This window comes from Harpia harpyja, chromosome 10 (assembly GCF_026419915.1).
Source record: "Harpia harpyja isolate bHarHar1 chromosome 10, bHarHar1 primary haplotype, whole genome shotgun sequence".
NCBI classification, from domain to species: Eukaryota; Metazoa; Chordata; class Aves; order Accipitriformes; family Accipitridae; genus Harpia; species Harpia harpyja.
The window spans coordinates 1086025-1113362 of NC_068949.1; the positions used below are offsets into that span (position 1 = coordinate 1086025).

At 63.3% G+C, this 27338-nt stretch overlaps 3 protein-coding genes and 1 long non-coding RNA gene across 6 annotated transcripts; 2 read left to right on the forward strand and 2 right to left on the reverse strand.

Annotated features, from left to right (window-relative positions):
• Positions 1 to 1019: 1019 nt before the first annotated feature.
• On the reverse strand, positions 1020 to 5623 carry LOC128146849 (macrophage mannose receptor 1-like). Of its 2 annotated transcripts, XM_052798708.1 has the most exons (7): positions 5500 to 5620; positions 4501 to 4821; positions 4196 to 4252; positions 3685 to 4077; positions 2714 to 2859; positions 1477 to 1586; positions 1020 to 1373 (listed from the first exon to the last, which is right to left on the reverse strand). In XM_052798708.1, exons 1-7 carry the CDS (start codon positions 5570 to 5572, stop codon positions 1247 to 1249), a joined length of 1227 nt encoding a protein of 408 aa, XP_052654668.1. In that variant the 5' UTR covers positions 5573 to 5620; the 3' UTR covers positions 1020 to 1246. The 2 variants fall into 2 exon arrangements, with proteins under 2 accessions (XP_052654668.1, XP_052654669.1); XM_052798709.1 differs by lacking the exon at positions 4196 to 4252 and having other exon boundaries at positions 5500 to 5623.
• LOC128146848 (zinc finger protein 497-like) lies at positions 1582 to 9973 on the forward strand. Of its 2 annotated transcripts, none has more exons than XM_052798706.1 (2): positions 1582 to 1681; positions 7980 to 9973. In XM_052798706.1, the coding sequence occupies exon 2, from the start codon at positions 8036 to 8038 to the stop codon at positions 9737 to 9739; it is 1704 nt and encodes a 567-aa protein (XP_052654666.1). In that variant the 5' UTR covers positions 1582 to 1681; positions 7980 to 8035; the 3' UTR covers positions 9740 to 9973. The 2 variants fall into 2 exon arrangements, with proteins under 2 accessions (XP_052654666.1, XP_052654665.1); XM_052798705.1 differs by lacking the exon at positions 1582 to 1681 and adding an exon at positions 6098 to 6348.
• On the forward strand, positions 6365 to 6778 carry LOC128146853 (uncharacterized). Its single transcript, XR_008236860.1, has 2 exons — positions 6365 to 6508; positions 6677 to 6778. It is a non-coding gene; the product is annotated as an uncharacterized LOC128146853 (long non-coding RNA).
• Positions 9970 to 26374, reverse strand: PNPLA6 (patatin like phospholipase domain containing 6). Its single transcript, XM_052798712.1, is given in 36 exon segments — positions 9970 to 10396; positions 10674 to 10783; positions 10863 to 10959; positions 11831 to 11947; positions 12766 to 12918; positions 12991 to 13146; positions 15126 to 15235; positions 16542 to 16611; positions 16732 to 16848; positions 17366 to 17522; positions 17613 to 17731; positions 17805 to 17987; positions 18050 to 18218; positions 18291 to 18354; positions 18761 to 18901; positions 19012 to 19087; positions 19404 to 19517; positions 19598 to 19721; positions 19808 to 19939; positions 20068 to 20273; positions 20472 to 20549; positions 21153 to 21344; positions 21447 to 21553; positions 21721 to 21807; positions 21915 to 22023; positions 22111 to 22191; positions 22271 to 22399; positions 23345 to 23425; positions 23527 to 23686; positions 24543 to 24683; positions 24759 to 24856; positions 24937 to 24963; positions 24965 to 25019; positions 25109 to 25200; positions 26065 to 26127; positions 26249 to 26374. Coding segments are annotated over 36 exon segments (4020 nt in total). The 5' UTR covers positions 26288 to 26374; the 3' UTR covers positions 9970 to 10330.
• Between the last annotated feature and the right edge of the window lie 964 nt (positions 26375 to 27338).

Consider the following 27338-nt stretch of genomic DNA (forward strand, 5'->3'; position numbering starts at 1 on the left):
TGGGGGAGATTTAGAGGGGTCTGAGGATATTTGGGGAGACACGGGTGGTATTTGGGGGTCTGTGAGGCATTTAGGGGGGTCTGGGTGTGTTTGGGGGTCTAGAGGGGGATTTAGAGGAGCCTGCAGGGTATTTAGGGAGGTCTGGGGGGGTACTTGGGAGAGCTCTGGTTGGGTATTTGGGGGTATGGGGGAGATTTAGAGGGGTCTGAGGATATTTGGGGAGGCATTTAGGGGGGTCTAGGGGTATTTGGGGGTCTGGAGGGGGATTTAGGTGAGTCTGGGGGGGTAATGGGGGGTCCTGGGGGGTACTTGGGGGATCTCTGGAGGGGGGTATTTGGGAGAGCTCTGGGGGAGATTTAGAGGGGTCTGAGGATATTTGGGGGAGACATGGCTGGTATTTGGGGGACTGTGAGTCACTTAGTGCAGTCTAGGGATATTTGGGGGTCTAGAGGGGGATTTAGGGGAGTCTGGGGGTATTTGGGGGAGACCTGGCAGGTATTTGAGGGTCTGTGAGGCATTTAGGGGGGTCTGGAGGTATTTGGGGGAGCCCTGGGGGCTATTTGGGGGTCTGGGGATGTTTGGGGGAGACCTGGGCGGTATTTGGGGGTCTGGGAGATATTTAAGGGGGGCTGGGGGGTATTTGGAGGGTCCTGGGGGAGTTATTTGGGGGTCAGGGAGGTATTAAAGAAAGTCTGGGGGGCATTTGGGGGAGCCCTGAGGGGTATTTGGGGGTCTAGAGGGGGATTTAGGGGGTCTGGGGAGTCCTTGGGGATCTGGGGGGTATTTTGGGGAGCCTGAAGGTAATTGAAGGGATCATGGGGGCTTGTGGGGAGCCTGGAGGCCCAAGACCCTCCTGCCCCAATCCTCCATGTGGCATCACCCCCCAAACCACCGCTGCTCTGCCGAGTGACCCCAAAACCCAGAGCCAGGAGCCGCCCCGCACCCATCCACCCCACACCATCAGGGGTCCCCCATCCCACGCAACCCCCCCCCACCCGGTCACCAGAGCAGGGCCTCACTCTGCATACGTGTTTATTGCCCTGCAGGGAACCCCACTCCACCCCGTATCCCAAATTTTCCCCAGAGATCCATCCATGGACCCCAAACGGATGTGCTGAAGGTCAGGGCTGCATCCTGGAGTGCTGCAGGTTAGATGTGGCAAGTGGAAAGGGGCCGGGGGGAGCCCCCGGAGGGGGTGGTGGGTGCTGGGTGGGGGGACGGGGGTCTTGGGGTGTCCCTTGCATGCTCAGGGGTGTCCCTCGCACACCCAGGGCAGTTGACTCGTGCAGGGGTAGTCGTACCACTCGCCATCCTCCCTCACCACCGCGCAATTCTCCTGGTGCCCGCCGTTGGGCTCATTCCTGTGCCAAAAGCTGCAACGAGATGGGGGGGGGGGGGGGATCGGGACAGCTTAGGGGTGTCCCCCTGCGTCCCTAAGCCCCCATCCCCTTGTCCCCAGCGCCCGCTGGGCTGTACCTGCTTTCCCGGGGTAGGATAGTCCCGTTTGCCCGCTTCCAGGTACCCTCGACCTCTTCATCCCTGATGCTGAGCCAGGAGGAGGTTTGCAGCACGGTCCGGATGTGATCCTGGGGGCAAAAGCAGTGTCGCCCCCATGGCAGAGCCCCCCACGGCCCCCTGCCCACCCTCGGGGACAGCGGGGGACCGCAGGTCCCGGTGGCAGGTAGGACCTGATGCCATATCCCCCCCCTCAATACCCCACATCTCCCCAGTGCTGATACAACCTCTGCCCTGGAGTGGGGGGATGTGGGGGGGAGTTTGGGGGTTTTTTTTGGTATTGGGGGACAGTTCAGAGGAGATTTGGGGTCAGGGATGGCAGGGTGAGGGTCCATGGGACACTAGGGCTGGGGTTAAGTTTGGGTTATACACAGGTTTGGGGTTGCAGTTATGAAAAATGAGGGTTAGAGTTCAAGTTAGAGCCTCACTGGGGTCTGGACTATCTTAGGGTTGGTTTAAGTCCTATATATTTAGGGTTAGGGCTGGGTTAGAGCCTCATTGGGGTCTGGACTATCTTAGGGATGGTTTAAGTCCTATATATTTAGGGTTAGGGCTGAGTTAGAGCCTCATTGGGGTCTGGAGGATCTTAGGGTTAGCTTAAGTCCTGTGTATTTAGGGTTAGGGCTGGGCTAGGGCCCTGGTGGCGTTTGGGCTGGCTTAGGGTTAAGTCAAGTCCTATAAATATATGTTAGGTTTAGGATAGGGGTAGGATTACAGTTATGGATAATCAGATTAGGGTTATGGTTAGGGACAGGGTTAAGGTCAGGGTTACCGTTAGGGTTAGGCTTAGGGTTAGGGTCAGGGTTATGGTGAGGTTTAGGATTAGGCTTAGGGTTAGGGATAGAGTTAGGGATAGGTTTCAGCTGGATTTGGTTCAGTTAAATTAGGGTTACAGCTCTCTTAGGAATGGGGTTGGGCTTAATTGTAGAAATATTAGGTCCTAGAGTGTAAATTTCGGGTTAAAAGGACAAAATTTGGGTAAAGCTTAGGGTGAGGGCTCAGCAGCACTCACTTGTGGGAAAAGTGAGGTGTGGGGTGACCCCAAACCTGTCATAGGGTTCAGAACAGGGTTTAAGGGCTTCCAGCTGCTCCCCATCCCACAGAAGATCATAACCTCCCCACAAAGCCCACCTCAGGCCCCACAGTGTCCCCCCTCCCTATCCCCTTTCCTGGATGCCTGGATCCGTCCCCCCTTCACCTTCTCCTCGGGGCTGTCCACCTCCAGGAGCTGCATGCCCAGGACCGAGCAGAATTGCTGGGCCTTCTCCCAGGAACTCACCGTCTTGGAGTAGAAATAGCAGGACTTCCCAAAATAGGTCCAGCCTTTGGAGCAAGGGGGACAGCCTGGGAAGGGGGGACACAGAAAAGTGGGGGGGTCACCCCTCAGTTGGGGCTGCAAGACCCCATAAACTGGAGACAGCCCTGGCCAGAGCCACGACCCCAGCTGCTGAGCGTCCCCACTGGGTTAGCGTCACAGCTGGGTTTGGGTTAGAGCCCTGCTGGAGTTTGGGTGAAATCCTATATATTGAGGGTTAGGACTGGGTTAGGGTCCCATTGGGGTTTGGGTTTAGCTTTAGTCCTATATGTTTAGGGTTACAGCTGGGTTGGGGTTAGGACCATGCTGAATTTTGGGCCAAATTAGGGTTATCTTAAATCCTAGATATTTAGGGCTATGGCTGAGTTAGAGTTAGGACCCCACTGGGATTAGGGCTTCTTTAGGGTTAATTTAAATCCTATATATTTAGGGTTAGGACCGGGTTCGTATTATTGAGGTTTGGGCTAGATCAGGGTTAGTTTAAATCCTACGTATTTAGGGTTATGAACGGTTTATGCTTAAGGCCCTGCTGGAGTTTGGGCTAGCTTAGGGTTAAGTTAAGTTGCATATATTTAGGGTTAAGTCTGCGTCAGGGTTAGGGTCCTGTTAGGGTTAGGTTAAGTCACCTAAGTCACCCTAAAGGTAGGGTTAGGGTCCCATTAGGGTTTGGGCTCAGTTAGGGTTAGGCTAAAAGTCACCTAAGTCACCCTAAAGGTAGGGTTAGGTCAGGTTTAGGGCCCTGTTGCAGTTTGAGTTTAGTTTAAGCTGTATCTGTGCCAGGTTAGGGCTGAACTTCGTCCAGTGTAGGGTTAGGCGAAGCCCTAAATATTGGGGATAAAGGTGCCAGGACTGACAGGAGCGGGAACAGACGTCGTCCTTGCTCCCGTGGACGACCCAGCGGCTCCACTCGCGGTTCCCGCTGTAAAGCATCACCGTGTGCTGCGGGTGGTTGCCGTAATTGAAGTAGAGATCGTAGCCGACGAGTGCCAACAGCCCGCCGTCACGGCACTCCCACCGCTGCAGCTCGCCGTCGTCCCGGCACGGCTCCAGCCCCACGACTGCCCAGCTTTGCCCGCGGGTTGCCGTAATGCAGTGCTGGCTCCCCCAGCCCCGTAGCCGGCCCCCTTGTAACCACTGGAACCGTTGTGCCGTGGCATCGGGCCGGCACGTCGTCACCATCAGTTGTTGCCCCCTGGCCTCCACGCACTTGCGGTGGTCTTCGTTGTACAGCAGGAAGGAGCAGGAGGCTGCGGAGAGGTTCCCGGTGAACCGGGGGGGACACACACGTGGAGGTTGGGGACACATTCGTGGGTGTCACCGCGGAAAGGAAGGGGAGGTGGGGGGACACACGGCATGGACACGCACCCACATTCGGCACCTTCTTCGCCTTCTCTACCTCCAGCGCCTCCGTCAGGGCTGCAACTGCGGGGGCGGACACGGGGGGGGACACACACACAGGTCACCCTGTCACCGCAAGGCACAGGGTGTCCCAGAGCCCTTGCTGTGGCAGGGGTGGGAGAGGGGCTGGTGTTGAGGGGTGCTGAGGACTCGCACCCCCCGTGGAGACCCCCAACACCCCGATAACCTTAACTCTGCCCCCCAGCAGCCCCAGCATCGTCTCCCCAGGTGGAAGGGGGCTCCCCCGAGCCCCGCAGAGCCCCGCTACTCACTGTGCCGTGAGCCGACGGCGAGAAAGAGCACGTTCATCAGCACCGAGACCCCCAGTGCCACGGTGCCCACCAGCACCAGCTTCTCCCTGGAGCAGCACCCTGACGCTGAGGAGGGTGGGTGAGTGACGGCCAGCCCCTGGTTTGGGCAGAGCCGGGTGGCACCAGCTTTAACCGCAGCGTGGTTTTGTCCTTTTGACGATGCTCTCGCCCTTGCCCATGCCGTACGTGGGGGGTCAGGCACGTGCTTCTGGCTTGGCACGGCGATGGCGGAGTCCAAGGGCTCATACAGGTTCTCCTCTGTGGGGCACAGGTCGCTGCAGGCTGGGGAGGGGATAGCGGTGGCAGCACTTGTGGGGGATCTCCCCCTCCCAGTGCCACCACGATCCCTGGGGACTCCCCTCGAGCACGAGGGTGGGGGATTTGCCCTGGTGCCACTTCCCTGGGGACCCCTCCAGGTGTCTCCAACCTCCCCAGGGATCACCCTTGGGCACCAAGGATGGAAATGGGGGTCCCCTTCAGTGCCACTGTCTGCCTTGGGGACCCCCTTCTTGGACACTGGGGGTGGGAGAGTCTCCCCGGGGGTCACCAACCATCCCAGGGATGCCCCCTTGGACATCAGGCACAGAGACGGGGATCCCCCTCAGTGCCGCTGCCCACCCTGGGGACACCCTTCAGGGACCAGGGGTGGAGATGGGGGTGCCCTCTTGGGTGCCTTCTAGGTGCCACCACTTTCCCCGGGACCCCAGTTGGGCACCAGGGATGGAGATGGGGATCCCTCCCTGGTACCACAGTCCATCCTGGGGACCCCCCCTCAGTCACCAGGGATGGGGGAACCCCCCCCGGGTGCCACCACCCACCCTAGGATCCTCCCTTGGGTACTGGGGACAGAGACAGGGGGATGCCCCCCAACACTGTGAGACCCCAAAAGTGACATGGGGTGTGCATTAGGGACTGCTGGGCTCGCCCCCACCCCATCCAGCACCCTGGGGTGCTCCCTACCTTCCCCGCCGCTGAGCTCCAGCGCCCACATTTGCCCCTGCCCGGCTTGGCTGGACTCGACGTTGCCGTACATCGTCCCTGCGGCGCCGAAGAGCTGTCCCCAGTGGGTGTCCCCACTGATAAATCCTCCGGGAAGTGGGTGAGGGGGGGTGCCGGATGCACCCTCGCCCCGGGGATGGGCCTCAAAGGGGCCCCCGAGCACCCGGCGGCTCCCTCCCTGCACCCCAAAGCTTGGCTGGAGGTGGCACCACCAGTGAGAGTCCCCAGTGGGTGCTGGCAAAGACCCCGGTGTCCCTAGGGTCTCGGCGCAAGAAGGCCCTGTTGGGGTGGGGGGTGGGGGGCAAGGGTGCTGCCTGGTTGGGGGGGGTGGGTGCTGGGTGGCATGTGGGGGACTCGGGGAGAGCAAGGGCCGGGTGTCCCCATGGCAGAGGTGTCCCCGTGGCAGCGCCCGGGGTGTCCCCGTGCCCACGGTGCCCCCCCCATGCCCACGCTCAGCAGATGCCGGTGTCCCCGTGGCAGTGCCCGTGGTGTCCCTGTCACCAGGGTGTCCCCATGCCCGGCACATCCCTGGCGTCTGCCCACACCTGGGTGCCCCCACACCCATGGGAGAGCCGGGTGGCCCCGAGACGGGTGCTGGCCCCACGCCGGCTCTGGCCACGCAGGAAGAACTGGGTGCTATCAGCACCCGCCAGCCCCGGCCACGGCTCCCCGGCCACCCGCCGGCACCCGGCTTATCGCATCCGGTGAGAGCGGGCACCCAATGCCGTGGGGCGGGCACAGGGCTGGCCGTGAGGCCGTGGCAGAGCCAGCTGTGCCGTGGCAGTCATGGGTGTCCCGTGGTGGTGCCGGGTGTCCCGTGGTGGTCCCGGGTGTCCCGTGGTGGTGCTGGGTGTCCCGTGGTGATGCCAGATGTCCCACTGTGGTGCTGGGTGTCCCGTGGTGATGCCGGGTGTGCCATGGTTGTACTGCCTGTATCGTGGTGTTGCCAGGTGTCCCGTGGTTGTGCCAGGTGTGCCACAGTGATGCTGGCTGTCCCGTGGTGGTGTTAGGTGTGCCGGGTGTGCCATCATGGTGCTGGCTGTCCCAAGGTGGTGCCAGGTAGCCCATGGTGGTGCCGGGTGTCCTACGGTGGTGCCGGCTGTCCCGTGCCATGCCAGGTGTCCCGTGGTCGCGCCAGGTGTGCCACAGTGATGCTGGCTGTCCCATGGTGGTGTCAGGTGTGCCGTAGTGGTGCTGGCTGTGCCAGGTGGCCCACGGTGGTGCCAAGTGTCCCATGGCTGTAGTGAGTGTCCCATGGTGGTGCCAGTTGTGCCGTGGTGATGCTGGGTGTCTCATGGCTGTACTGGGTGTCCCATGGTGGTGCCAGGTGTGCCATGGTGATGCTGGGTGTCCCATGGCTGTACTGGGTGTCCCATGGTGCTGCCAGGTGTGCCGTGGTGATGCCGGGTGTCCCACGGCGGTGCCGGCTGTGCCAGGGCTGCGCCGGCTGTCCCGTGGCGGTGCCAGGTGTGCGGTAGCAGTGCCGGCTGTCCCGTGGCGGTGCCGGCTGTCCCGTGGCCGTGCCAGGTGTCCCCTGGTCGTGCCAGGTGTGCCACGGTGATGCCGGCTGTCCCACGGTGGTGTCAGGCGTGCCGGAGCGGTGCCGGCTGTCCCCTCACGGTGACAGTTGTGCCGGGTGTCCCCACGGGTCCCCCACCTATCCCTGTCCTCGCAGGACCCCCCACCCCCCTCCTGTTCCCCCGTGTGTCCCCAGAGGGGTGTGTGTCGTCGCCCCCCCCCCCCCCCGCAGGGGTCCCCACGCGTGTCCCCGCCCCTCCCCACGCGTGTGTCCCCCTCCGCGGCCGCCAGGTGGCGCCGTCACGCCCGGAGGGGCGGGGCGGAGCGCGGGGAGGCGGGGCTCGGTACCGGGGAGCGGGAGGTACCGGGACCGGGGAGCAGGGAGCGAGGGTCGGGACTAAGGGATACTGGGAACGGGGAGCAGGTACTGGGGAGCAGGGACCGGGGGGGGGGGGATGCCGGGATCGGGGGGGCTGGAACTGGGGAGCAGGGAGCGGGGGATACTGGGAACGGCGAGCCGGTACTGGGGTGAAGCCGGTGGGGGAGGCAGCCGGTACCGGGGAGCAGGGGGAGCCGATACCGGGGAGGAGGGGTCTGTACTGGGCTGTGGGGCCCGGTTACTGGTAAAGCGATGGGTGTACTGGGCTGGTACCAGGGAACTGGAGAGCCGGTAGTGGGGGACCAGCTTGGGACTGGGGAAGGCACTGGGGAGTGGGACCCGTTGGTACCAGCGCACTGGGTTGCCCATGGAGAGCTGTGCCTATCACCTGCGACACCATCACCAGCTGGGCCCAGCACCCATCACTGGTGTCCTGGGGTGTCCCCAGTAGGGGCTGGGGGAGGGATCCTCCACCACCCCAGTGTGACCCCCCCCCCCCTTGGGTGCTGCCTGCTCACCCCTTCTCTCCTTGCACCCACCGCAGACGGGCCCCAGGAGGACACTGGCAGCACCGAAACCACACCGGGGTGCCGGGACGGGATGGACACCGGCAGCGCTGATTTGGGGCCACGGTGCCAGGCTGGGGCAGATGCCGGCAGTGCCGAATCGATGCCAGTGAGTCAGGACACCGGCAGTGCCGATTTGAAGTCACCGTGCCAACACCGAGCAGATGCTACCAGTGCCAAACTGACACCAGGCAGCCAGGACAGGGCAGGCACCGGCAGTGCCAAAATGATGCTGCGGCGTTGGGCTGATGCTGGCAGTGCCAACTGGGGGCTGCAATGCCAGGATGACAGTGCCAAACCGATGCCGGCGTGCCAGGGCCGGGAAGACACCAGCGGTGCCGTTTTGGGGACATACCACCAGAACCAGGCAGACACCGGCAGCTCCAAACTGATACCAGGGTGCCAGGACGAGGCAGCCATCAGCAGCGCCAGTTTGGGGACACAATGCCAGGACACGGCAGATGCTGGCAGCGCCAAATCAGCCCCACAGAACCAACCCGAGGATGCCGCCAAGCCTAGCCGGCACAACGGTGAGGCCGCGGCAGTGAGTGCCCGTCCCTTTCGGTGCGGGGCATGTGGGAAGCGGTTCGGGGCGAGCGCCACGCTGATGCGGCACCAGGCGCTGCACGGAGCCGAGCGCCCCTTCTCCTGTGCCGAGTGCGGCCGCGGCTTCTGCGACCGGGCGGCGCTGGCAACGCACCGGCGAGGGCACACGGGCGAGCGCCCCTTCGCCTGCGCCGAGTGCGGCAAAGCCTTTGCCGGCAGCGCGGGGCTGCTGGTACACCAGCGGGTGCACACGGGCGAGCGTCCCTTTGCCTGCGCCGAGTGCGGGCAGCGCTTCCGGCAGAGCGCCCACCTTACCCAACACTGCCTGGGCACCCACGGCACGGGGCGCCCGCACCCCTGCCCGCAGTGCGGCAAAGCCTTCGCTCTCCGCTCCACGCTGGCCCGGCACGCTCAGACCCACACCGGCGAGCGGCCCCACGCCTGCGGCGAGTGCGGGCGCCGCTTCCGCCAGCGGGCTCACCTGGCCCGGCACCGCCTGGCACACACGGGCGAGCGCCCCTTCCCCTGCGGCGAGTGCGGCAAAGCCTTCGCCCTCAGCGCCACGCTACTGCGGCACCAGCTGGTGCACACCGGCGAGCGCCCGCACCGCTGCCCCGACTGTCCCCGCGCCTACACCCAAAGCGCCTACCTGGCCCAGCACCGCCGCAGCGCCCACGCCGGCCAACGGCCCCACGCCTGCCCCGAATGCCCGCGGGCTTTCGCCGACCGCGCCAACCTCTTGCGGCATCGCCGGGGTCACGCCGGCGCCCGGCCCCACGCCTGCGGGCAGTGCGGGCGACGCTTCGCCCAGCGGTCGCATCTCCGGGCGCACGCTGGCACCCACGGCGGGCAGGGTCCCTTCGCCTGCGGGCAGTGCGGGCAGCGATTTGGGCGACGGGCAGCGCTGGCAGCTCACGGGCGGGCACACGGCGGGCAGCGGCCCTTTGCCTGCGGGCAGTGCGGGCAGCGCTTCACCCAGCGAGCCAGCCTGGTAGAGCATGGCCGGCGACACACGGGCGAGCGGCCTCACCGTTGTCCCCAGTGTCACCGCGGTTTCCGGCATCGCTCGGCGCTGCTGCGGCACCGGCGGGCGCATGCCGGTGAGCGTCCCTTTCCCTGCGCCCACTGCGGCCGCCGTTACAGCCGTAGCTCCAACCTCCTCCTGCACCAGCGAATCCACGCGCCCGACTAGCACCCATGGGTGCCGCCGCGGGGGTGTTCGTACAAGCGTTACGGGGTGCCAACGAACACCGCGCCGTGGCTTTTGCCGCGCTGGCGGGGGTCGTCCGGCGGTGTCACCCTGGAGCCAAGTGCATCGTGCCTCTGTGCCAGCCCCCGGCCTTGAAGCCTTTATCCCCACGGGATGAGCACTGCCTGGTTAATTTTAAATACTACTACTAATAATAATTAAAGAAGAAAATGTACAGCTGGGTTTGTTTTAAATAATAATAATTAAAAAAAAAAAAAAAAGAGAAAAATGAAAATATACAGCAGTCACTTCCCCTCCTCCCCAGCGGGGCACGGCCGGGCCTTGGAGGGGGGATTTGGGCCAGTGCAACAGTGCAGGAGGGGGGAAAAATGGGGGGTCCCTGGAGCCCCCCCGCGTCACCCCAGCTTGGGGACGGCAACGGGGACAAGCCAGGATGAATGGGAAAGTGCCGCGGGGCCGAGCCCCGGCCGGGGAAGCGGCCGCAGAAAGGGGGATCGGGGTGGGGGGGGGAACGACAACCCCCGGGGTGCGGAGGTAGTGCCGGCTCTTGGGCTCCTTCGGTTGCGTTTGGGGTCAGGCGCGGGGTGCGGAGGGGTCCTGGGCCGGGCTCGGGCGGTGCCGCAGGCTCTTCTCCTCCTCCTGGGGAGAGACGGGACATGGGGACACCGGGACGGGGACACAGCGCTGTCCCCGAGTCCGTTTAGGGGGGGTCTCCACGGCCAGGAGCAGGACCTGCCCCAGGGACACCCCATGAAGAGCATCAGGGCACCCTTGGGAGCCCCCAAACCCAGGGCCATCCCATTTTGGAGGGTGTCCGTGGCCACACACCCCCCATAAAGGGGTCAGGGCACCTTTGGGAGCCCCCAAACCCAGGGGCACCCCATTTTGGAGGGTGTCCATGGCCGGGGACACTCACAGCCTCCAAAGCGCCGGTGCTGGCCCACTCGGAAGGGGCGAACGCGTCCTCCTCGCCCCGCACCGGCTCCATCCCCTCGTCCTCGCACTCGGTGAGGTAGTCGGACTCTTCTGGGGGGACAAAAGGGGGCGCAGGGTCAGGCCCCATATCCGGATTTAGCCCCGTATCGTGGACCCCCGCCCAACTCACCGTCGGCGTATCCGTCGGACAAGTAGGGCTTGGCGGGCTCGATGCGGGACACGATTTCGGCCAAGTCGGTGAAGCCGGCGCTGGGACACGTGAGGACCTACGGGAGGAAAAGAGGGGGGGGCCCCCGAACAGCCCCCGCCCCGTGCACGAGAAGGGTGAGGATGGAAGGGGCAGGAGGAGAGACGTGAGACGGGTAAGGGGGTGGAAGGGCATCAGGGGACAAAGTGAGAGGGACAAAAAGTGACAGGAGATGGACCAAGGGGACAGGATGGACCACGAAGGGACAGGAGATGGACCAAGAAGGGGACAGGAGGATGCCAGTGAGGGACAGGAGATGGATGAGGGTTGAGGGGAACAGGAGATGGACCAAGGAGGGGACAAAGATGTTGGAGGGCACAGGAGATGGACCGAAGGGACAGGAAGATGATGGGAAGGGACAGGAGATGCACCAAGGTGGCAGGGACAGAAAGACGGACCAAGGGGACGGGAGGATGGCAGTGACCGTCAGGAGATGGCCCGAGGGTAGACAGAAGATGGACCAGGGTGGGAGGACAGGGGATGGACCAAGGCACACGAGGATGGACCAGGGTAGGGGGGACAGAAGGATGGACCAAGAGGACGGAAGGACGCTGGGGAGAGACAGGAGACGGAGCAGGGTAGCAGGGTCAGGAGGATGAGCAAGGAGGATGAGCAAGGAGGATGAAGCAGGGCAGGGAGGGACAGGAGAACACCAGAACACCAGGGGGACAAGCTGCACCAGGAGGGCTAGAAGGACACAGGGGAGACGGAGGGGACAAGGGACAAGGCAGCGTGCTGCTCCCTGAAGATGGCTCCAGGGCCAGGGGGGGAAAAAAAAAAATCCTTAAAATCAGGGGGCCAGGGCCAGGGTGGCCCAGCCCAGGATGCCCCAGGGCAGGTCCCCAGGCAGCCACCGCCACCCGTGAGCCCCAGTGCCACCCCCTGCTCACGTCCATGCGTTTGCTCTCGTAGAAGTCGGCCGAACGCCGGTCCTTCACCATCTTCTCGATGATGTCGCCCCGGCTCCAACCGTCGAAGACCACCTTGCCGTGCTGGTAGCCCACGTCCTGCAGGGACAGCGGCCGCAGCACGTCGGTGGGCCGGGCACCCCAAACGATGGCCTGGGGCACCTCAAATGACAGCCTGGGCACCCAACTGACGGGTAGGACATCCCAACTGGTGGCCCAGGATACCCCGTTGATGGCTGGAGCACCCAACTCATGGCCGGGATATGCCAAACGATGACTGGGACACTCAAGCTAGTCAGGACCCCCCAAATGATGGCCAAGGGTACCCCATTGATGGCTGGGGCACCCAACCAATGGCTCGGGCACCCCGACCAATGGCTCAGGCAGCCCAACTGATGGTCAGAGAACCCCAAATGATGAGCTGGGTACCTGGAACGATGGTCCAGGCACCCCAAATAATGGCCAGGACGTGGCAATTATTGGTCCAAGCACCCCGAACGATGGCTCAGGCACCCCCAGATGATGGTCCAGTCACTCTGTTAACGGCTGGGGCACCTGAATGGTGGCCTGAGCACCCAACTGATGGCTGGGGCACTCCACCAATGGCCAGGACACCCCAACCCGTGGACCAGAGCACCCCCAAATGGTGGCTGGGGCACCCAATCAATTGCTGGTTGACCCTACCCGATGGGCAGAAGACCCTGTTAACGGCCTGGACACCCAACCAACGGCAAGGGCACTTCAATCCACATCCAGGGCACCCCATTAGCGGCCAGGGCACCCCAATCAATGGCCAGGACACCCCAACTGATGGCTGGAGAACCTCAGCCCATGGCTTGGGGTACCTCCCTGATGGCCTGAGGCACTCTAAAAGATGGTCCAGGCCACCCCACCGGCCTCCTCATCGCCCAACTCACATAGATCTCGTCGAACTTGCCAAAATCCATGGTCTTGAAGCGATCGATGGGGGGGCGGATGTACTCGCAGTATGAGCTGGACTTCACCACCTCCAGCTGCCGCACACACGACACGTAGGCCAGGCGGGACTGGATCTCCGCCATGTCGGGCACCTGCGAGGACGAGGCGCTCAGCACCCTGCCCGCGCCATCTCACCAGCATCCCCGCGTCCCACCAGTCCTCACCTTGACTTTTTCAGCCCAGGGGTTGAGACGTTTCCAGAGAAGCCACCAGCCAGACAGGCTGTCCCCATAGTTGCACAGGTCCGTCTCATCCTGGCTGCCCACGTCGATGGCAATCACCGTCTTGGCACCCATGTTGCGGGCGATGTCGGCTGCGGGGTGGGAAAGGGAGAAGCTGGGTTGGCAGCGTTGTGGTTTTCCCCGGTCCGAGCCCGTGGCGAGAGGCGGTGGCACAAGCGGAGCAGGGAAACGGGGTTGAGAGATCATCCCTGAGCCTGGGCTGGATGGCAAAGCCATGCTGGGGCTCGTGGTGGGACGAGCAGCGTCCCATGGGTGCCGGAGTTGGGGACAGGAACCCAGCGGCAGGACATGCCGGCGGGGAGCAGAGCAGTGACGCAACCTGGTGCATGTGCTGGGGCAACAGGAGGGCACAGGCAAGTTGCAGCGTCTGTGGTGGGATGCGAAGGAGCGTGGAAATGCCCCAGGAGAACACCCGGTGGTGAGGACACCAGGAGACGATGTGAGGTGGATGGAGACAGCTTGCACGTGGAGGAGGATGGAGATGCTCCAGGAGGGCGCCTGGTGCTGAGGACAACAAGAGATGATGATGCAACATGGAGAAAGGTGGTTTGCACGTGAAGGAGGATGGAGATGCTCCAGGAGGGCGCCTGGTGCTGAGGACACCAAGAGACGATGATGCAGGATAGAAGAAGGTGGCTTGGAAATGAAGGGGCATGAAGATACTGCGGGAGGCCACCCAATACCAAAGACACCGAAAGACGGTGCAGGATGGAGGAAGGTCACTTGCATGTGAAGGAGGATGGAGATGTCCTGGGAGGGCACGCGGTGCCAAGGACACCAGGAGGTGACACAGAATGGAGGGAGGAGGCTTGCACGTGAAGGAACGTGGAGATGTTCCGGGAGGGTACCTGGCATCGAGGACACCAAGAGATGGTTTGAGATGGAGGGAGGTGCCATGCATGTGAAGGAGCATGGAGGGCACCCGGTGTCAAAGACACCAAGAGATAATTTGAGATGACAGGAGGTGACTTGCAGATGAACAAGGATGGAGATGCCCCAGGAGGTGACCTGGTGCTGAGGAGGAGAAGATGAGGCAGGACGGACGAAGGTGGCTTGCACATGAAGGCGTGCCAGGAAGGCACCCAGGGCCACCAAGGGATGGTATGAGACAGAGTGAGGTGGCTTACCCCTGAAAAAGCACGGAGGGCACCTGGTATCAAAGACACCAAGAGCTGGTACAAGACAGACGGAGGTGTCTGGCAGGTGAAGGAGAAGAGAGAGGCCCAAGGAGGGCACCTGGAGCTGAGAACATCGAGAGTGGATGATGTAAGATGGACGAAGGTGGCTCGCACATGATGAAGCATGAAGATGTCCCAGGAGGACACCCAACGCTGGGGACATCAAAAGATGGTGCAGGATGGAGGGAGATGGCACCTGTACCTGCAGGAGCACAGAGATGCCTTGGGAGAACACCCAAAGCCGAGGATACCAGGAGAGGATGATGCAGGATGGAGGAAGGTGGTTGGCACCTAAGGAGCATGGAGATGCTCTAGGAGGGTACTAAGGACACCCAGAGGTGATGCAAGATGGAGGGACGTTTTTTTGCACATGAAGAAGGATGAAGATGACCTGGGAAGCCACCCGGTGCTGACAACACCAAGAGATGATGCAAGACTGTGTGACTTTCCTGGCGCGTGAAGAAGGATGAAGATGCCCTGAGAGGGTGCCCAACACCGAAGACACCAAGAGATGATGCAAGATGAAGGGCTGCATCTTGCATGTGAAGAAATCTGAGGATGCCCTAGGAAGCCACCTCATCCTGAGGACACCAAGAGATGATGCAAGGTGGATGAACTTTTTTTTTTTTTTTTTTTTTTTGCATGTGAAAGAGGATGAAGACACCCTGAGCGGACGCCCAACAACGAAGACACCGAGAAGACGCAAACCCAAGCAAGATGTCCCAAATCCAACCTCAACGTCTCCAGCCATTGAGACCCCATCTCGTGGTGGCCATGCAGCTCCCACCCAACCGCCCGGGGCCGGACCTGGCGCCGCCTTGGCTGCCGCCCCGGTTGGGCGGTGGCGGTGACGGCGTTGAGCTGCTACTTGCCTGGCAGGTTGTTGATGTAACCACCGTCCATCAGTAAGTTGCCGTCCTTGGGGTCGCAGAGTGGCGGTAGGTACCCAGAAAGGGTCATGCTGGCTCGCACGTACCGCCAGAGCGAGCCTGCGCCGGCGGGAACAAACGCAATGAGCACGGCTCGCCTGAGACCCCCCCCCTCGGGGGGGGGGGCTGCCCCTCGCCCCTGCCCGCGCCCAGGGACATCTGCACCCCACGGGTGCCCAACGGGCACCCACGGGTGGCAGAGGAACCTGTCGCGGCGCCCTGACCGGCCGTTTACGAAGCCCAGGTGGCTCAACTTGGGATGGGATGTTGTTTTGGGGGGGGTGGGAAGGGGTTTTTTTTCTGGGGCGGGGGGGGGGGGGCCGGCGGCCCCGGCGAGCGAGATGCTGACCTGGGACATTGTTAACATAGCAGCCGTCCACGAGCCAGTGGCTGTCCTTGGGGTCGCAGAGCGGAGGCAGGTAGGGGGTATAAGATGCACTGGCTCGGACGTAGCGCCAAAGGCTGCCTGCCGGAGGGAGAGGACACGGTCATGGCCACGGGGGGACGGGACGTGCCCGAGCACCCGGCGGTAGGTGACCGAGGATGTCGGCACCGCGTCGGCGGGATGTTTGCAGCCCCAAGACCGAGCCGCTGGGATGGGGAAGGATAGCTGGGCGAGATGCTCGCCGGAGGGTTAGGGGTGGTGAGTGGGGATTAGTTGGCGTTAGAAGCCAGAGGAGCAGGCAGAGCGAGAGCCAGGCTGCTTACGAGCCACCGCGTGCGCCCCGTGGACGGCTCAATGTCCCAGGTGAGCTCCGGCACCAGGCAAGGAGGAGGGGCAGCCACCGCAACATCCCCATCACCGCAATGTTCCCACCACCAAGATGTTCCCACCACCACCACCGCATCATCCCCACCACCACCGCATCATCCCCACCACCACCGCATCATCTCCACCACCACCGCATCATCTCCACCACCACCACGGCATCCCCACCACCACCACGGCATCATCCCTACCACCACCACCGCGTCCCCGTGCTCCACACGCCGTGAGCGTGGGTTACTGGGATTAGTGGTGAGCAGATATGTTAGAAGGGACATGCACGCTTGGGGCGTCAGGATGCGGCTCCACGCTCCAATTCTGCCCCCAACCCCACCAAGGATGTGGGGCACGGCCAGATCCCCATGGGGACCTGAGTCTGGTGGGGTCACCGACACCAGACGGCTCTGGGAAGCCGCCTGGGCTCACCAGGAGCCCTCCAAGCCCTTTTTTTCGCCGTGCCAGGACGCGTCCTCCCCTTGGCACGTGGCAGACCTTCCCCCGTGGGGCAGCGGCACCGTTTTGGGGTGCCGGTGAGAAGGGTCCCCACAAGGGTGGACGTGGTGGCACCGGAGTTTCTCCAGATCCCCGGGGAGCTCTTACCGTCCGTGTGCACCCGCATGGCCGAGGCCGTGATGTCAGTCGTGACGTTGAAGTAGGGCAGCCACAGGTCCTGTGAGGACAAGATGGGGTGGGTGACACCGTGGGGATGTTGGTGGGTGGGTGGGTGGGGAGCTGGTCGGACCCCCCGCCACGAATGGGTGCAGCCCTGGGGGGTGTCTGTGCGACGCACCTCGATCTGCTTGTCCTGGAAAACCTTGTTGATGCTGGCGTTGAAGGCTGAGCCCGAAAACATGGAGGTGATGGGGTAGGTGAGGTCCAGGACGGTCTCAAACACCGAATTCATGCACTGGAGGAAGAGGAGGAAGAAGAAGGAGAAGAGGAGGAGGAGGAGGAGGAAGATGAATAGGAAGGACAGAAGAAAGAGGAGGAGGAGGAGGAAAAAGAAAGAGGAGAAGTATGAAGAAGGAGAGAAGAAGGAGGAGGAGAAGGATGAGAAAGAAAATGGAAAGAAGAAGAGGAGGAGAAAGAAGCAGCAGCAGAAGAAAAAGAGAGAAGAAGGTGAAAGAGGAGGAGGAAAAAAGAAGAAGGGGAGAGAAAGAGGAAGATAAGGAGACATGAAGAAGAGGAAGAAGGAGGAAGGAGAAGAAGAGGAAGCAGAAGAAGAGGAAGCAGAAGAAGAGGAAGCAGAAGAAGAGGAAGGAGAAGAAGAGGAAGGAGAAAAGGGGGAAGGAGACGCTTTAGAAACACCTCAGGCAGGGCTGGCCGTGGGCCGGGCAAGCACCGTGCCAGTGTCCTCCCAAAACAGGGCCGGCGAGGGTCAGGGTTTGCTTTCGCTGGGGTGGGGGACATGGCACAGCACCCACCTTGGCCCACTCGCGCGCCCGCTGCTTGGTGCGGACAGCGCTGCGCTCCTCGGCGTAGAGCGCCCCGATGAAGGCGCCGATGGAGGTGCCGCCCACCATGTCGATGGGGATCCCCGACTCCTCCATCGCCTTGATCACCCCGATGTGGGAGCAACCCCTGGACGGATGGAGAAAATAAAGAGGAGGATAGATGAGATCGGGACCCCCCACCCCGCTGGGTCCCATCCTGCCACGGCGCGGCACCCACCTGGCTCCGCCGCCCCCCAGGACGAGGGCGATGGTGTTGCCGGTGAGGACCCGTGCCAACCGGGAGAAGTCGCTGTGCCGGTCGGCGCTCTTCTCAAACACCTTCTCGTACATCTCCCGCTGCGGACGGGATGGACAATGGGTGACGATGACGGTGGTGGACCACCAAGGTCACCCAGGGGGACACACGTACCAGTTTGGTGGGGCTACGGCGGGAGAAGACGCGCCGGGGACACTTGATGTGGAGGTGGCCCGAGCACCAGCTGCGCATGTTGAGCCATTCAACGGTGCGGGAAGGGCTGGGACCGTCTTCGCGGTGTAGGAGGACCAACTGCTTCAGCGCACGCACCGCCGTGTTCTCCAGCATCTGCTCCAGCTGTAGAAGCCATCAGCCACCTGGCGCGGTGTTGTCCCACCACCGCCAACCCCCCGCCTCACCTCTCCCAGCGCCGGCTCTTGGTCACCCAACCCTACGATGAGGATGCAGTCGGCTTGACGGATGCAGCGCACGGTCCACGGCGTCAGGGTACAGTCGGTTTGGTACAGGACGATGCGGTGGATGTCCTCCTGCTGTGCCAGCCAGCCCGACAGGCGGTACTCCTGGATGCTGCCGAGACGGAGGGGTCAGCCGGCGGCCCGGTGGTGTGTCGCCGATGAAGTTCCTCCCAATGGGAGTTACCTGTCCAGCGCCGAGGAGCCGAGACGGGCACGGATAATGTCGCTGGTGAGGAGCAGCGTGGGACCTGGGAGAGGTAGGGACGTGGTCACCACCATGACGTGGTCACCACCGTGCTGTAGAGCTCTGGTCATCACCGTGCCATGGTTGCCAACATGCCGTGGGGCTGTGGTCACCACCACGCTGTGGTCACCGTCATGCCACGGGGCTGCGGTCACCATGCCATGGTTGCTACCATGCCGTGGGCCTGTGGTCACCACGCTGCGGTCGCTGTCACGCCATGGGGCTGTGATGGTCACCATACCGTGGTGCCCACCACACCACAAGACCATGACCACCTCCATGCCGTGGCCGCCACCGTGCCATGGGGCCGCAATCACCGCCACGCCAGGTCACTGGCGTGCCGCAGGACCACGGTCACCTCCACGCCACAGCCACCACCGCGTCGCAGTCACCGCTCCGCCGGCACTCACCGATGGCGTTGAGCGCGTGCTTGAGTTCCAGCGTGAAGGCAGCCGTGGGCACGTCGTCGCACACAGGCAGCACCGCCACCGTTGACAAGTTGCTGGTGGGGTTGGTGGGCTCTGAGCTGGAAGCCATGCCCAAGCCGGAGCCTGCATGGACAGAGACGATGGGGTGGTGGACACCTTCCCTGCGCTGCTCTGATGATGGCCACCAGCCCTGGAGAGGGCACCCCGTTGTCCTCAATCCCTTTAGGACCTACTTGCAAAGGGCCCACGGAGCTGCTGAAGGTTTCCCAAGATCTTCTGGCTCAGGAGATGGATGAGGCGGGTGACAACCTGCAGGGACGAGGATGGGGATGGCTATCAGACCTGGCAGGGCTTCCCAAGCTGGAGACTCATTAACATCCCAGACCGGTGTCCCACATGCCTTTTTGGGTGCCACCACCACCGCCCCATCCTTGGGGACCTCAGAGGTGGACAACCCTTTAGCACATCAGCCCTTCTCCCCCAACAGCTCTAACCACTTCTTTAATTCCTTAATTTAAGCTAGTTTTAATGAGTGTCACAGCTACCAGCTGCGGGGGGGAGACCTGGAGACACGCTCCTTCCACGGGAAGAGGGTGCAAACCCCAGGACGGGGAACTGCAAGTACCTGGGGGTATCTGCGCTTGATGTTGTTCAAGGTGCCTTCAGGCAGCTTGGCCAGCTCCGTGTCCCGAACCGCATGGACCGTGGTGGCACGGGGCTGCCGGGTGAGGGCTTCCACCTGGAGAAGAAGACATATAGCCAAGAGGTATCGGCCAGACGTATAGGGCGTCCGACCCTCGGCCCTGACACGGCTCTCACCACGCCGATGAGGTCTCCGCGGCCGTACTCCCCGATGAGCTCTTTCTTGCCACTGCCCTTCTGGATGACGGAGCGGAGGCGCCCGTTGAGCGCGATGTAGGTGCAGTCCGACTTGTCACCCTGCCTGGGGGGCACCACCAGTGGCAAGTCGACCCCCTGCCAAGCTGGTCCTCACCAAGTTGAGGTGAGCACCCACCCGTTGGTACCCACCTGTAGAGCGCCCGGCCGGCCTCCACCGCCATCCAGTCAATGGCGAAGTCCATCTGGCGCACGAAGGGTGACATGCGGGCGGCCACGGTGTGGGCGACGCTCAGCACCACGCTGGGCTGCTCCCGCATGATCCTAGGGGTCAACAGCAGTTGGGGGACACGGTGGTGGCCCCAAGAGATGCCACCATAGCGCTCACCCCAGCAATCCACTTTGACACCGATGCTTTGTCCCAAACCTCCTCCACCATCACCGGGACTCACTCGTAGAAGTCCGACTTGGAGATCTTGAGGAACGTGCAGTCACGGTTGGCCTTGATGGTGAAGATGAGGGGCTCGCCGGTGAGCACGGCCAGCTGCCCCACCATCTCGCCGGGCTGCGTCAAGAACAGGCAGACGTCCTCCGCCTTGTCGATCATCCGCTGATATACGTGCAGGCAGCCCCACAGCACGAAATGGAGGCTCACGTCCTGCCGAAACGGCACCCTGTCACCGTTGGGGGCCACCTGGGATCCCCAGGCATGAGGGGGTCCCACCAGCACCGCTTGGGGTTTCTTCTCCTCTTCACCGAGTCTTCCCGGGGCAAGAGCAGGAAAGGTGGCACCCCATGGAAATACGGGGTAGGGGGAATCAAGACGCCACACCAGCTCCCCGAAACCCAGACCCACCTGGTCTCCTTGACGGGCAATGACTGTCCCAGCTTTGGCGTGGTGGAGCAAGACACGGTTGTTGAGGAGGGAAGGGTCCTGAGGGGAAGAACAATGTCACGTGAGGTGGTGGGGACCCCCATGAGGAGACAGAGGACCACCAGGAGGCCACAGAGACCACCACAAAACGACAGGGACCACCACGAGGAGATGGGAACCCACCACAAAGTGACAGGGACCGCCACGAGGAGACAGGGGACCACCCCCAGGCAATGGAGACCACCATGAAGCGATGGAGATCATCCCAGGGAGATGGGGGACCATCCCAAAGAGATGGGGGACCACCCTGAGGCCACGGAGATCACCAGGAAGTGATGGGGACCCACCACAAAGTGACGGGGACCCACCATGAAGCGACGGGGGACCAACACGAAGCGACGGGGGGACCACCACGAAGCGACAAGGGACCACCGTGAGGCGACGAGGGACCACCACGAGGTAATGGGGACCACCACGAGGCAATGGGGACCACCACGAGGCCACAGGGATCCACCGCGAAGCAACACGGGACCAACATGAAGCGACAAGGACCACCACGAAACCCCGGGGGACCACCACGAAGCGATGGGAACCCACCACAACGCAACGGTGGACCACCACAAAACCACGATTCCCCCGCGCTGGCACCGTTTCTGCCCTCACCTCCACCTTCATGAGCTTGACCAGCTCCCGCTTGGCAGCCTCAAAGATGGCACTCGTCTGGCGGCCCTGGTAAGGCCCGAAGGGACAGTCCCCCGTTGCCGAATCGTCCTCGCAGTAGTTGTAGTGGTAGACACCAGACGGTTGCTCCTCCACCGTCACCGACTTGCGTTCCTTAGGCTCGTGCGAGACGGACTGCGGGGAGATGGGACAGCTTTGGCACCCATCTTGCAGCCACCCCGGCGGCGCCGGCGGCGAGGATTCGGGTGGATGCGACGTTGCCGGATCCGGCCTTACCCTGGAGAAGGCGGCCAAGGCGCCGGTGCTGTCCTCCTGCAGCGACACCGAGATGCGGCCGCGTTCGTAGGCCATGTCGAAGTCGGAGCGGGGACCCTTCTGGATGCCTGTGATGGGTGAGGGAGGGGACCGGGGGGGTCGTCGGTGTCCGAGATGGGGATGCCGGGGGGTGGGGGGAACGCGCAAGCACGGTGAGAAGCGGGATGTGCACGAGCCTGGGGGGAGCTACATGACCCCAGGACCCCCCCCACGCTTCCTCCAGCCTCCAACCCACCGGAGATATCCACCGGCATGGAGATGCAACGGCTCAACGGCGGCGGCGGCGCGGCGGTCTCCAGGCCTCCGGCTTTCAGCGGGTCGGCTGCAGGATGAGACCACCCTGAGCACCAGCAGCCCAGTCCCCCCACGGCGGCGGTGGCAGCATGGGGGGGGGTGGTTGGGTCCCGGGACCCCCTTCCCGGCTTTTACCCGGTTCCCTGCCATCATCGGCACTGCTAAGCCCCCGCTTGGCGTGGCGGACGGGGCTGGTGCGGGCGGCGTGGCCGGGTTGGGGGAAGAGCCGTAGCGGTTGCATGTCCTGCAAAGGGGGACATCAGCGGGGCTGGGGGGGGGGGGGGGCGGTCCGGATCCGGCCCAACCGCCTCCATTTTTGGCATGAACTCACGTGGCTGAAGAGCTCGTTCGTCAACCCAAGGTAGTTGTGTAAAGCCAAGAAGGTGACACGCTGCAGGCGCACCATGATGATCTAGAGGGGGACAAGAAGCCGTCAGCGGTCCCCTGCCACCCTAAGGGACGTCTCCATGGGCCCCCCGACTTGGACTCACCTGCACCACCCGCACCAAGCTCTCCGGGTACTTCTCGAAGACGGCAGAGAAGGCTTCAACCGGCAGCCGTAGCACGGTGGAGTCCTCTGCCGCCCGGGCACACACGGTGCGGTACGGTCGCTGGTGGCCCTAGGTGACACGCCGTGGTGTTGGTGGCCTTGCCAGGATGGGGATATCCATCCTGACAATGGATTGGGGATGGTGGCAGCTGGGGGCTGGCAAAGCCCGCCGGTGGCACCGGGCTTTTGGCTGGTTGGGCTCGGGGATGGCCATGGTTGGGCTGGAGGGGTTTGGGGATGGCTGGTGGGGCTTGGAGATGGCCACAGTTGGGCTTGGGGATGGCCGTGGTTGGCTGGAGACGGCCACGGTTGGGCTTGGGGATGGCCATGGTTGGCTGGAGATGGCCACGGTTGGGCTTGGGGATGGCCACGGTTGGCTGGAGATGGCCACGGTTGGGCTTGGGGATGGCCACGGTTGGCTGGAGATGGCCACGGTTGGCTGGAGATGGCCACGGTTGGGCTCGGGGATGGCCATGGTTGGCTGGAGATGGCCACGGTTGGGCTCGAGAACGGCCATGGTTGGCTGGAGGGGTTTGGGGACAGACGGTGGGGCTTGGAGATGGCCGCAGTTGGGCTGGAGGGGTTTGGGGACAGATGGTGGGGCTTGGAGATGGCCATTGTTGGGCTTGGGGATGGCCACGGTTGGGCTGGAGGGGTTTGGGGACAGCCGGTGTGGTTTGGGGATGGCCACGGTTGGGCTGGGAAGGTTTGGGGATGGCCACGGTTGGGCTGGAGGGGTTTGGGGACAGCCAGCGGGGCTTGGGGACAGCCACAGTTAGGCTTGGGGAGGGTTGGGGACGTCCATGGTCAGGCTTGGGGACAGTCACAATTAGCCTGGGGGGCTTGAGAGCAGCCATGATCAAGATTAGGGGGTTTGGGGACGGCCGTGATCAGGTTTAGGGGGCTTGGGGACAGCCACGACTGTCCTGGAGGGTTTGGGGGCAGCCACAATCAGGCTTGGGGACAACCATGATCTGTCACGGGAGGGTGTTGGGGACAACCGCGGCACCAGTACCGTGATGACATCAAGGATGCTCAGCAGACTGTGCACGCTGTCGCCGGGGAACACCTCCTTCATCACCGTCTCCTTCCCATCCTGCAAAGCGCAAATCTCCTTACTCTTTCCGTCGTCGTCCCCCAGAGTGTCCCCATCCCCCTACCACGTCCCCGTCCCCCTCATTGTCCCCGTCCCCGCACCGGTTCGGTGAGGAAGAGCTCCAACTTGCCATCCTGCAGCACGTAGATACTGGTGTCGGGCTGTCCGGGACGGAAAACGTAATCACCTTGTTGACACCGCTGGAAAACCATGTGCTTGCAAAGTTCCAGGAACAACGGCTTCTCAAAGTGGCCCAACACCCTAACGGGGACAAGGACGGGGACAGCGGGTGACACAGAGCCCGCCGGGACCCATCCTGGTCCTCTGGAGCCAGGCCAGCGGCCAGTTGCCACGGCGATGGGGGATGCAGAGGGGAAGAGCATCCTTCAGCGTAGTGGTCCAGCCTCCCCCTTCCAGGATCGGATCCTGACCTGTAGGGCCAGATCCTGACCCTGGGGCTGGATCCTGACCCCCCCCGGGGCCTGATCTTGACCCTCAGGGATGGATCCTGGCCCCCCTGGGGCCTGATCCTGAGCCCCGGAGATAGATCCTGACCCCCAAGGACGGATCCTGACCCCTGGAGCCTGATCCTGACCCCTGGAGATAGATCCTGACCCCCCTGGGGCCTGATCCTGATCCACCTGGGGCCTGATTCTGACTCCCCAGGGCCTGATCCTGACTCCCTGGGGTTGGATCCTGACCGCCAGGGATGGATCGTGGCCCTGGGGCCTGATCCTGACCCCTTGAAACAGATCCTGACTGCCTTGGGGATAGATCCTGACCCTGGAGACAGATCCTGACTCCCTGGGGCTGAATCCTGGCCCCCCGGGGCCTGATCCTGACCCCGAGGGATGGATCCTGACCCCTCTGGGCCTGATCCTGATCCCCAGGGATGGATCCTGATCCCCCCGGGGCCTGATTCTGACCCCCTAGGGCTGGATCCTGACTCCCTGGGGTTGGATCCTGACCGCCAGGGATAGATCGTGGCCCCAGGGCCTGATCCTGACCCCTGGAAACAGATCCTGACTCCCCTGGGGCCTGATCCTGATCCCCAGGGATGGATCCTGGTCCCCCTGGGGCCTGATCCTGATCCCCAGGGATGGATCCTGAGCCTCACCGGACATTTTTGAGCATGTAGAGAACCTCGGAAGGAAGATGGGAATTGGCCACGTCGAATTCGGTCAAGTCGGCTTCCAGCACCGAGGGGGGAGGCTCCTTCAGCTGCAGCGTGGGCAGCTCCTTCTGGATGCGCAGGAACCTTGGGGACAACGAGGTGACATCGGGGCACGGCCACCACCCCCTCACCGTCCCCACCTTCCCGGTGGCCCCTCACTTTTTGGCGATGTTGAGCATCTTGAGCTTCTTCTTCATCCGGGGCCGCGAGGCGCTGGAAATGGTGGTGTCCACCAAGGAGGAGGTGGATTGGGAGACCTGGGGTTGGGGACACCGAGCCGAGGTGTCACCCGAGGGTGACACCGTGAAGTCACCCCAGCTGTCACCCCCGGCGTCACCTTGCGCATGATCTTGCGGCCGTAAAAAAAGCATCTTGTCCCGTTTTCGGAAGCGATATTTCGGCGCTCCCTGCGTGGGATTTCTGAGGAGCACGACGGGGACAGGTTAATGGGGCGCAGCCCTGTCACCCCCCCCCCCCCCCCGTCCCCAAGGCCACCACGGCGGTGTCACCCACTCTTAAGGCGCAGCCGGCGGACCAGGACCACGATGGCAACGGCGACGATGACGGCGAAGAGGCCGAGGCCGAGCATCGCTCCCAGCACCTGCGGAGGGAGAGGAGGGGGGTCCCCACGCGGCCCCCCGGTGTCCCCCAGGGGACGGGGACGAGCGCGGGGAGAGGGGGGGACACGCCAATGGCGCTGCCACCTTGGTGACGTGGAGGGATGGGTGGGACATGATGGCATCGGGGCTTGGGACGCCTGTCCCCAGGGGTGTGGGGACAAATTTGTGTCCCTCAGGGGTGCTCAGCAGCGTTGGGGACCTGGATGCTGTCCCTTGGGGACATGGGGACAAGTCTGTGTCCCCTCAGGGGTGCTCAGCAGCATTGGGGACCTGGATGCTGTCCCTTGGGGACAAATTTGTGTCCCCTCAGGGGTGCTCAACAGCACTGGGGACCTGGACACTGTCCCTTGGGGACAAATTTCTGTCCTTCAGGGGTGCTGAACAGCGTTGGGGACCTGGACGCTGTCCTTTGGGGACATGGGGACAAGTCTGTGTCCCCTCAGGGGTGCTTAGCAGCGTTGGGGACCTGGACGCTGTCCCTTGGGGACATGGGGACAAGTCTGTGTCCCCTCACAGGGGTGCTTAGCAGCGTTGGGGACCTGGACACTGTCCTTTGGGGACAACTTTGTGTCCCCTCAGGGGTGCTCAGCAGCACCGGGGACCTGGCCACTGTCCCTTGGGGACAAATTTGTGTCCCCTGGAGGTGCTCAGCAGCACTGGGGACCTGGCCACTGTCCCTTGGGGACAAATTTGTGTCCCCTGGAGGTGCTCAGCAGCACTGGGGACCTGGCCACTGTCCCTTGGGGACAAATTTGTGTCCCCTGAAGGTGCTCAGCAGCACTGGGGACCTGGCCACTGTCCCCTGGGGACACGGGGACAAGTCTGTGTCCCCTGGGGTTGCTCACTGCGCCGGTGGGGAGCTGCTCCTCGGCGAAGAGCTTGGGCAGCACGGACGTCAGGGACGCATCCTGCGGGGACAAAGGGACAGCTGAGCCCCCCCCGCCGGTGACAGCCCCCTCCCGGGGTGGGGACACACGCAGGAGGTGACTGTCACCCCCCGCCACATCCAGCCACGGTGACATTTCCTACCTCCGCCTCCTCCTGCGGCTCCGACTCGCTCTGCCCCATGGCCGCGGCGGGGCTCTGCCCATGCAAAAACCTGCGAAAACGGGGAAAAATAATTTAAAAAAAAAAAAAAGAGAGAGGTTTGTGACACAGGGACCCGTGACGGCCACCGAGGGACCGGTGACAACAGGGTGACACCCCCGCAGCGGGTAAAAGTCTGCCGGGGGTCGGGTTTGGCCCCGATTTGCTGCCCGATGGGGTGCAGTAAGGGGTCCCCAGGGGGTCCCCAAGATGTTCGGTGACATCGAGTGACCCAGAGGGGACTTTAGGGGGTGTCCCCCCCCCTTGGGGACTTTAGTGTCCCCTCCCCGACGGGGAGAGGAAGCGGTGGCAGGAACCCTCCCGTTGCAACAGCTCTGGTCACTGCGCCGAGGCCACCGGCCGCTGTCACCCGTCGCCGCTGTCACCCGTCGCCGCTGTCACCCGTCGCCGCTGTCACCCCGCCACAAGGCGAGGGTCCCCAAAACGCCGGTGCCACCGCCGGGCCCAGCCTCGGTGTCGTGGGTGTCGTGGTCGTCCCCCCCCCCCCGCCGTCACCACCGTCCTTCCCAAGGACACCCTGGCGAGGTGACGGTGGCATCGGCGGGCACCGGATCGGGGACGTCACCGAGGTTGGCACATGTCACCCCCCCCCCCCCGCCATCACGGCCATCCCGTGGGGGAGGTTGGGGGGGGGGGGGGGGGGCACAGCCCAGCGGCACCGCGCCAGCACCCAGCACCCCGTTTGCGGTGACGGCGGCGCCGGGGCCCGGTGACACCCCCCCCATGGGTGACAACGGCCCCCCCCATGGGTGACAACTGCCCCCTCTTCCCCAATTTACTGCCCCCACCATCAGCCCCCCCTCCGCCAATATTACCCCCTCTGGCTGGTTCTGCCCCTCGCCAGGGTAATATTACCCCCCCCCCCCCAATTCTACTGCCCCCCCCCAGGGCAAAATCCCCTCCCCCGGGTAATATTCCCCCCCCCAGCTGGTATTGCCCCCCCCCAAACCACTATTGCCCCCCATTACCGCCCCCCCCGGCTCTTATTGCCCCCTCCCCAACCCCCATCACC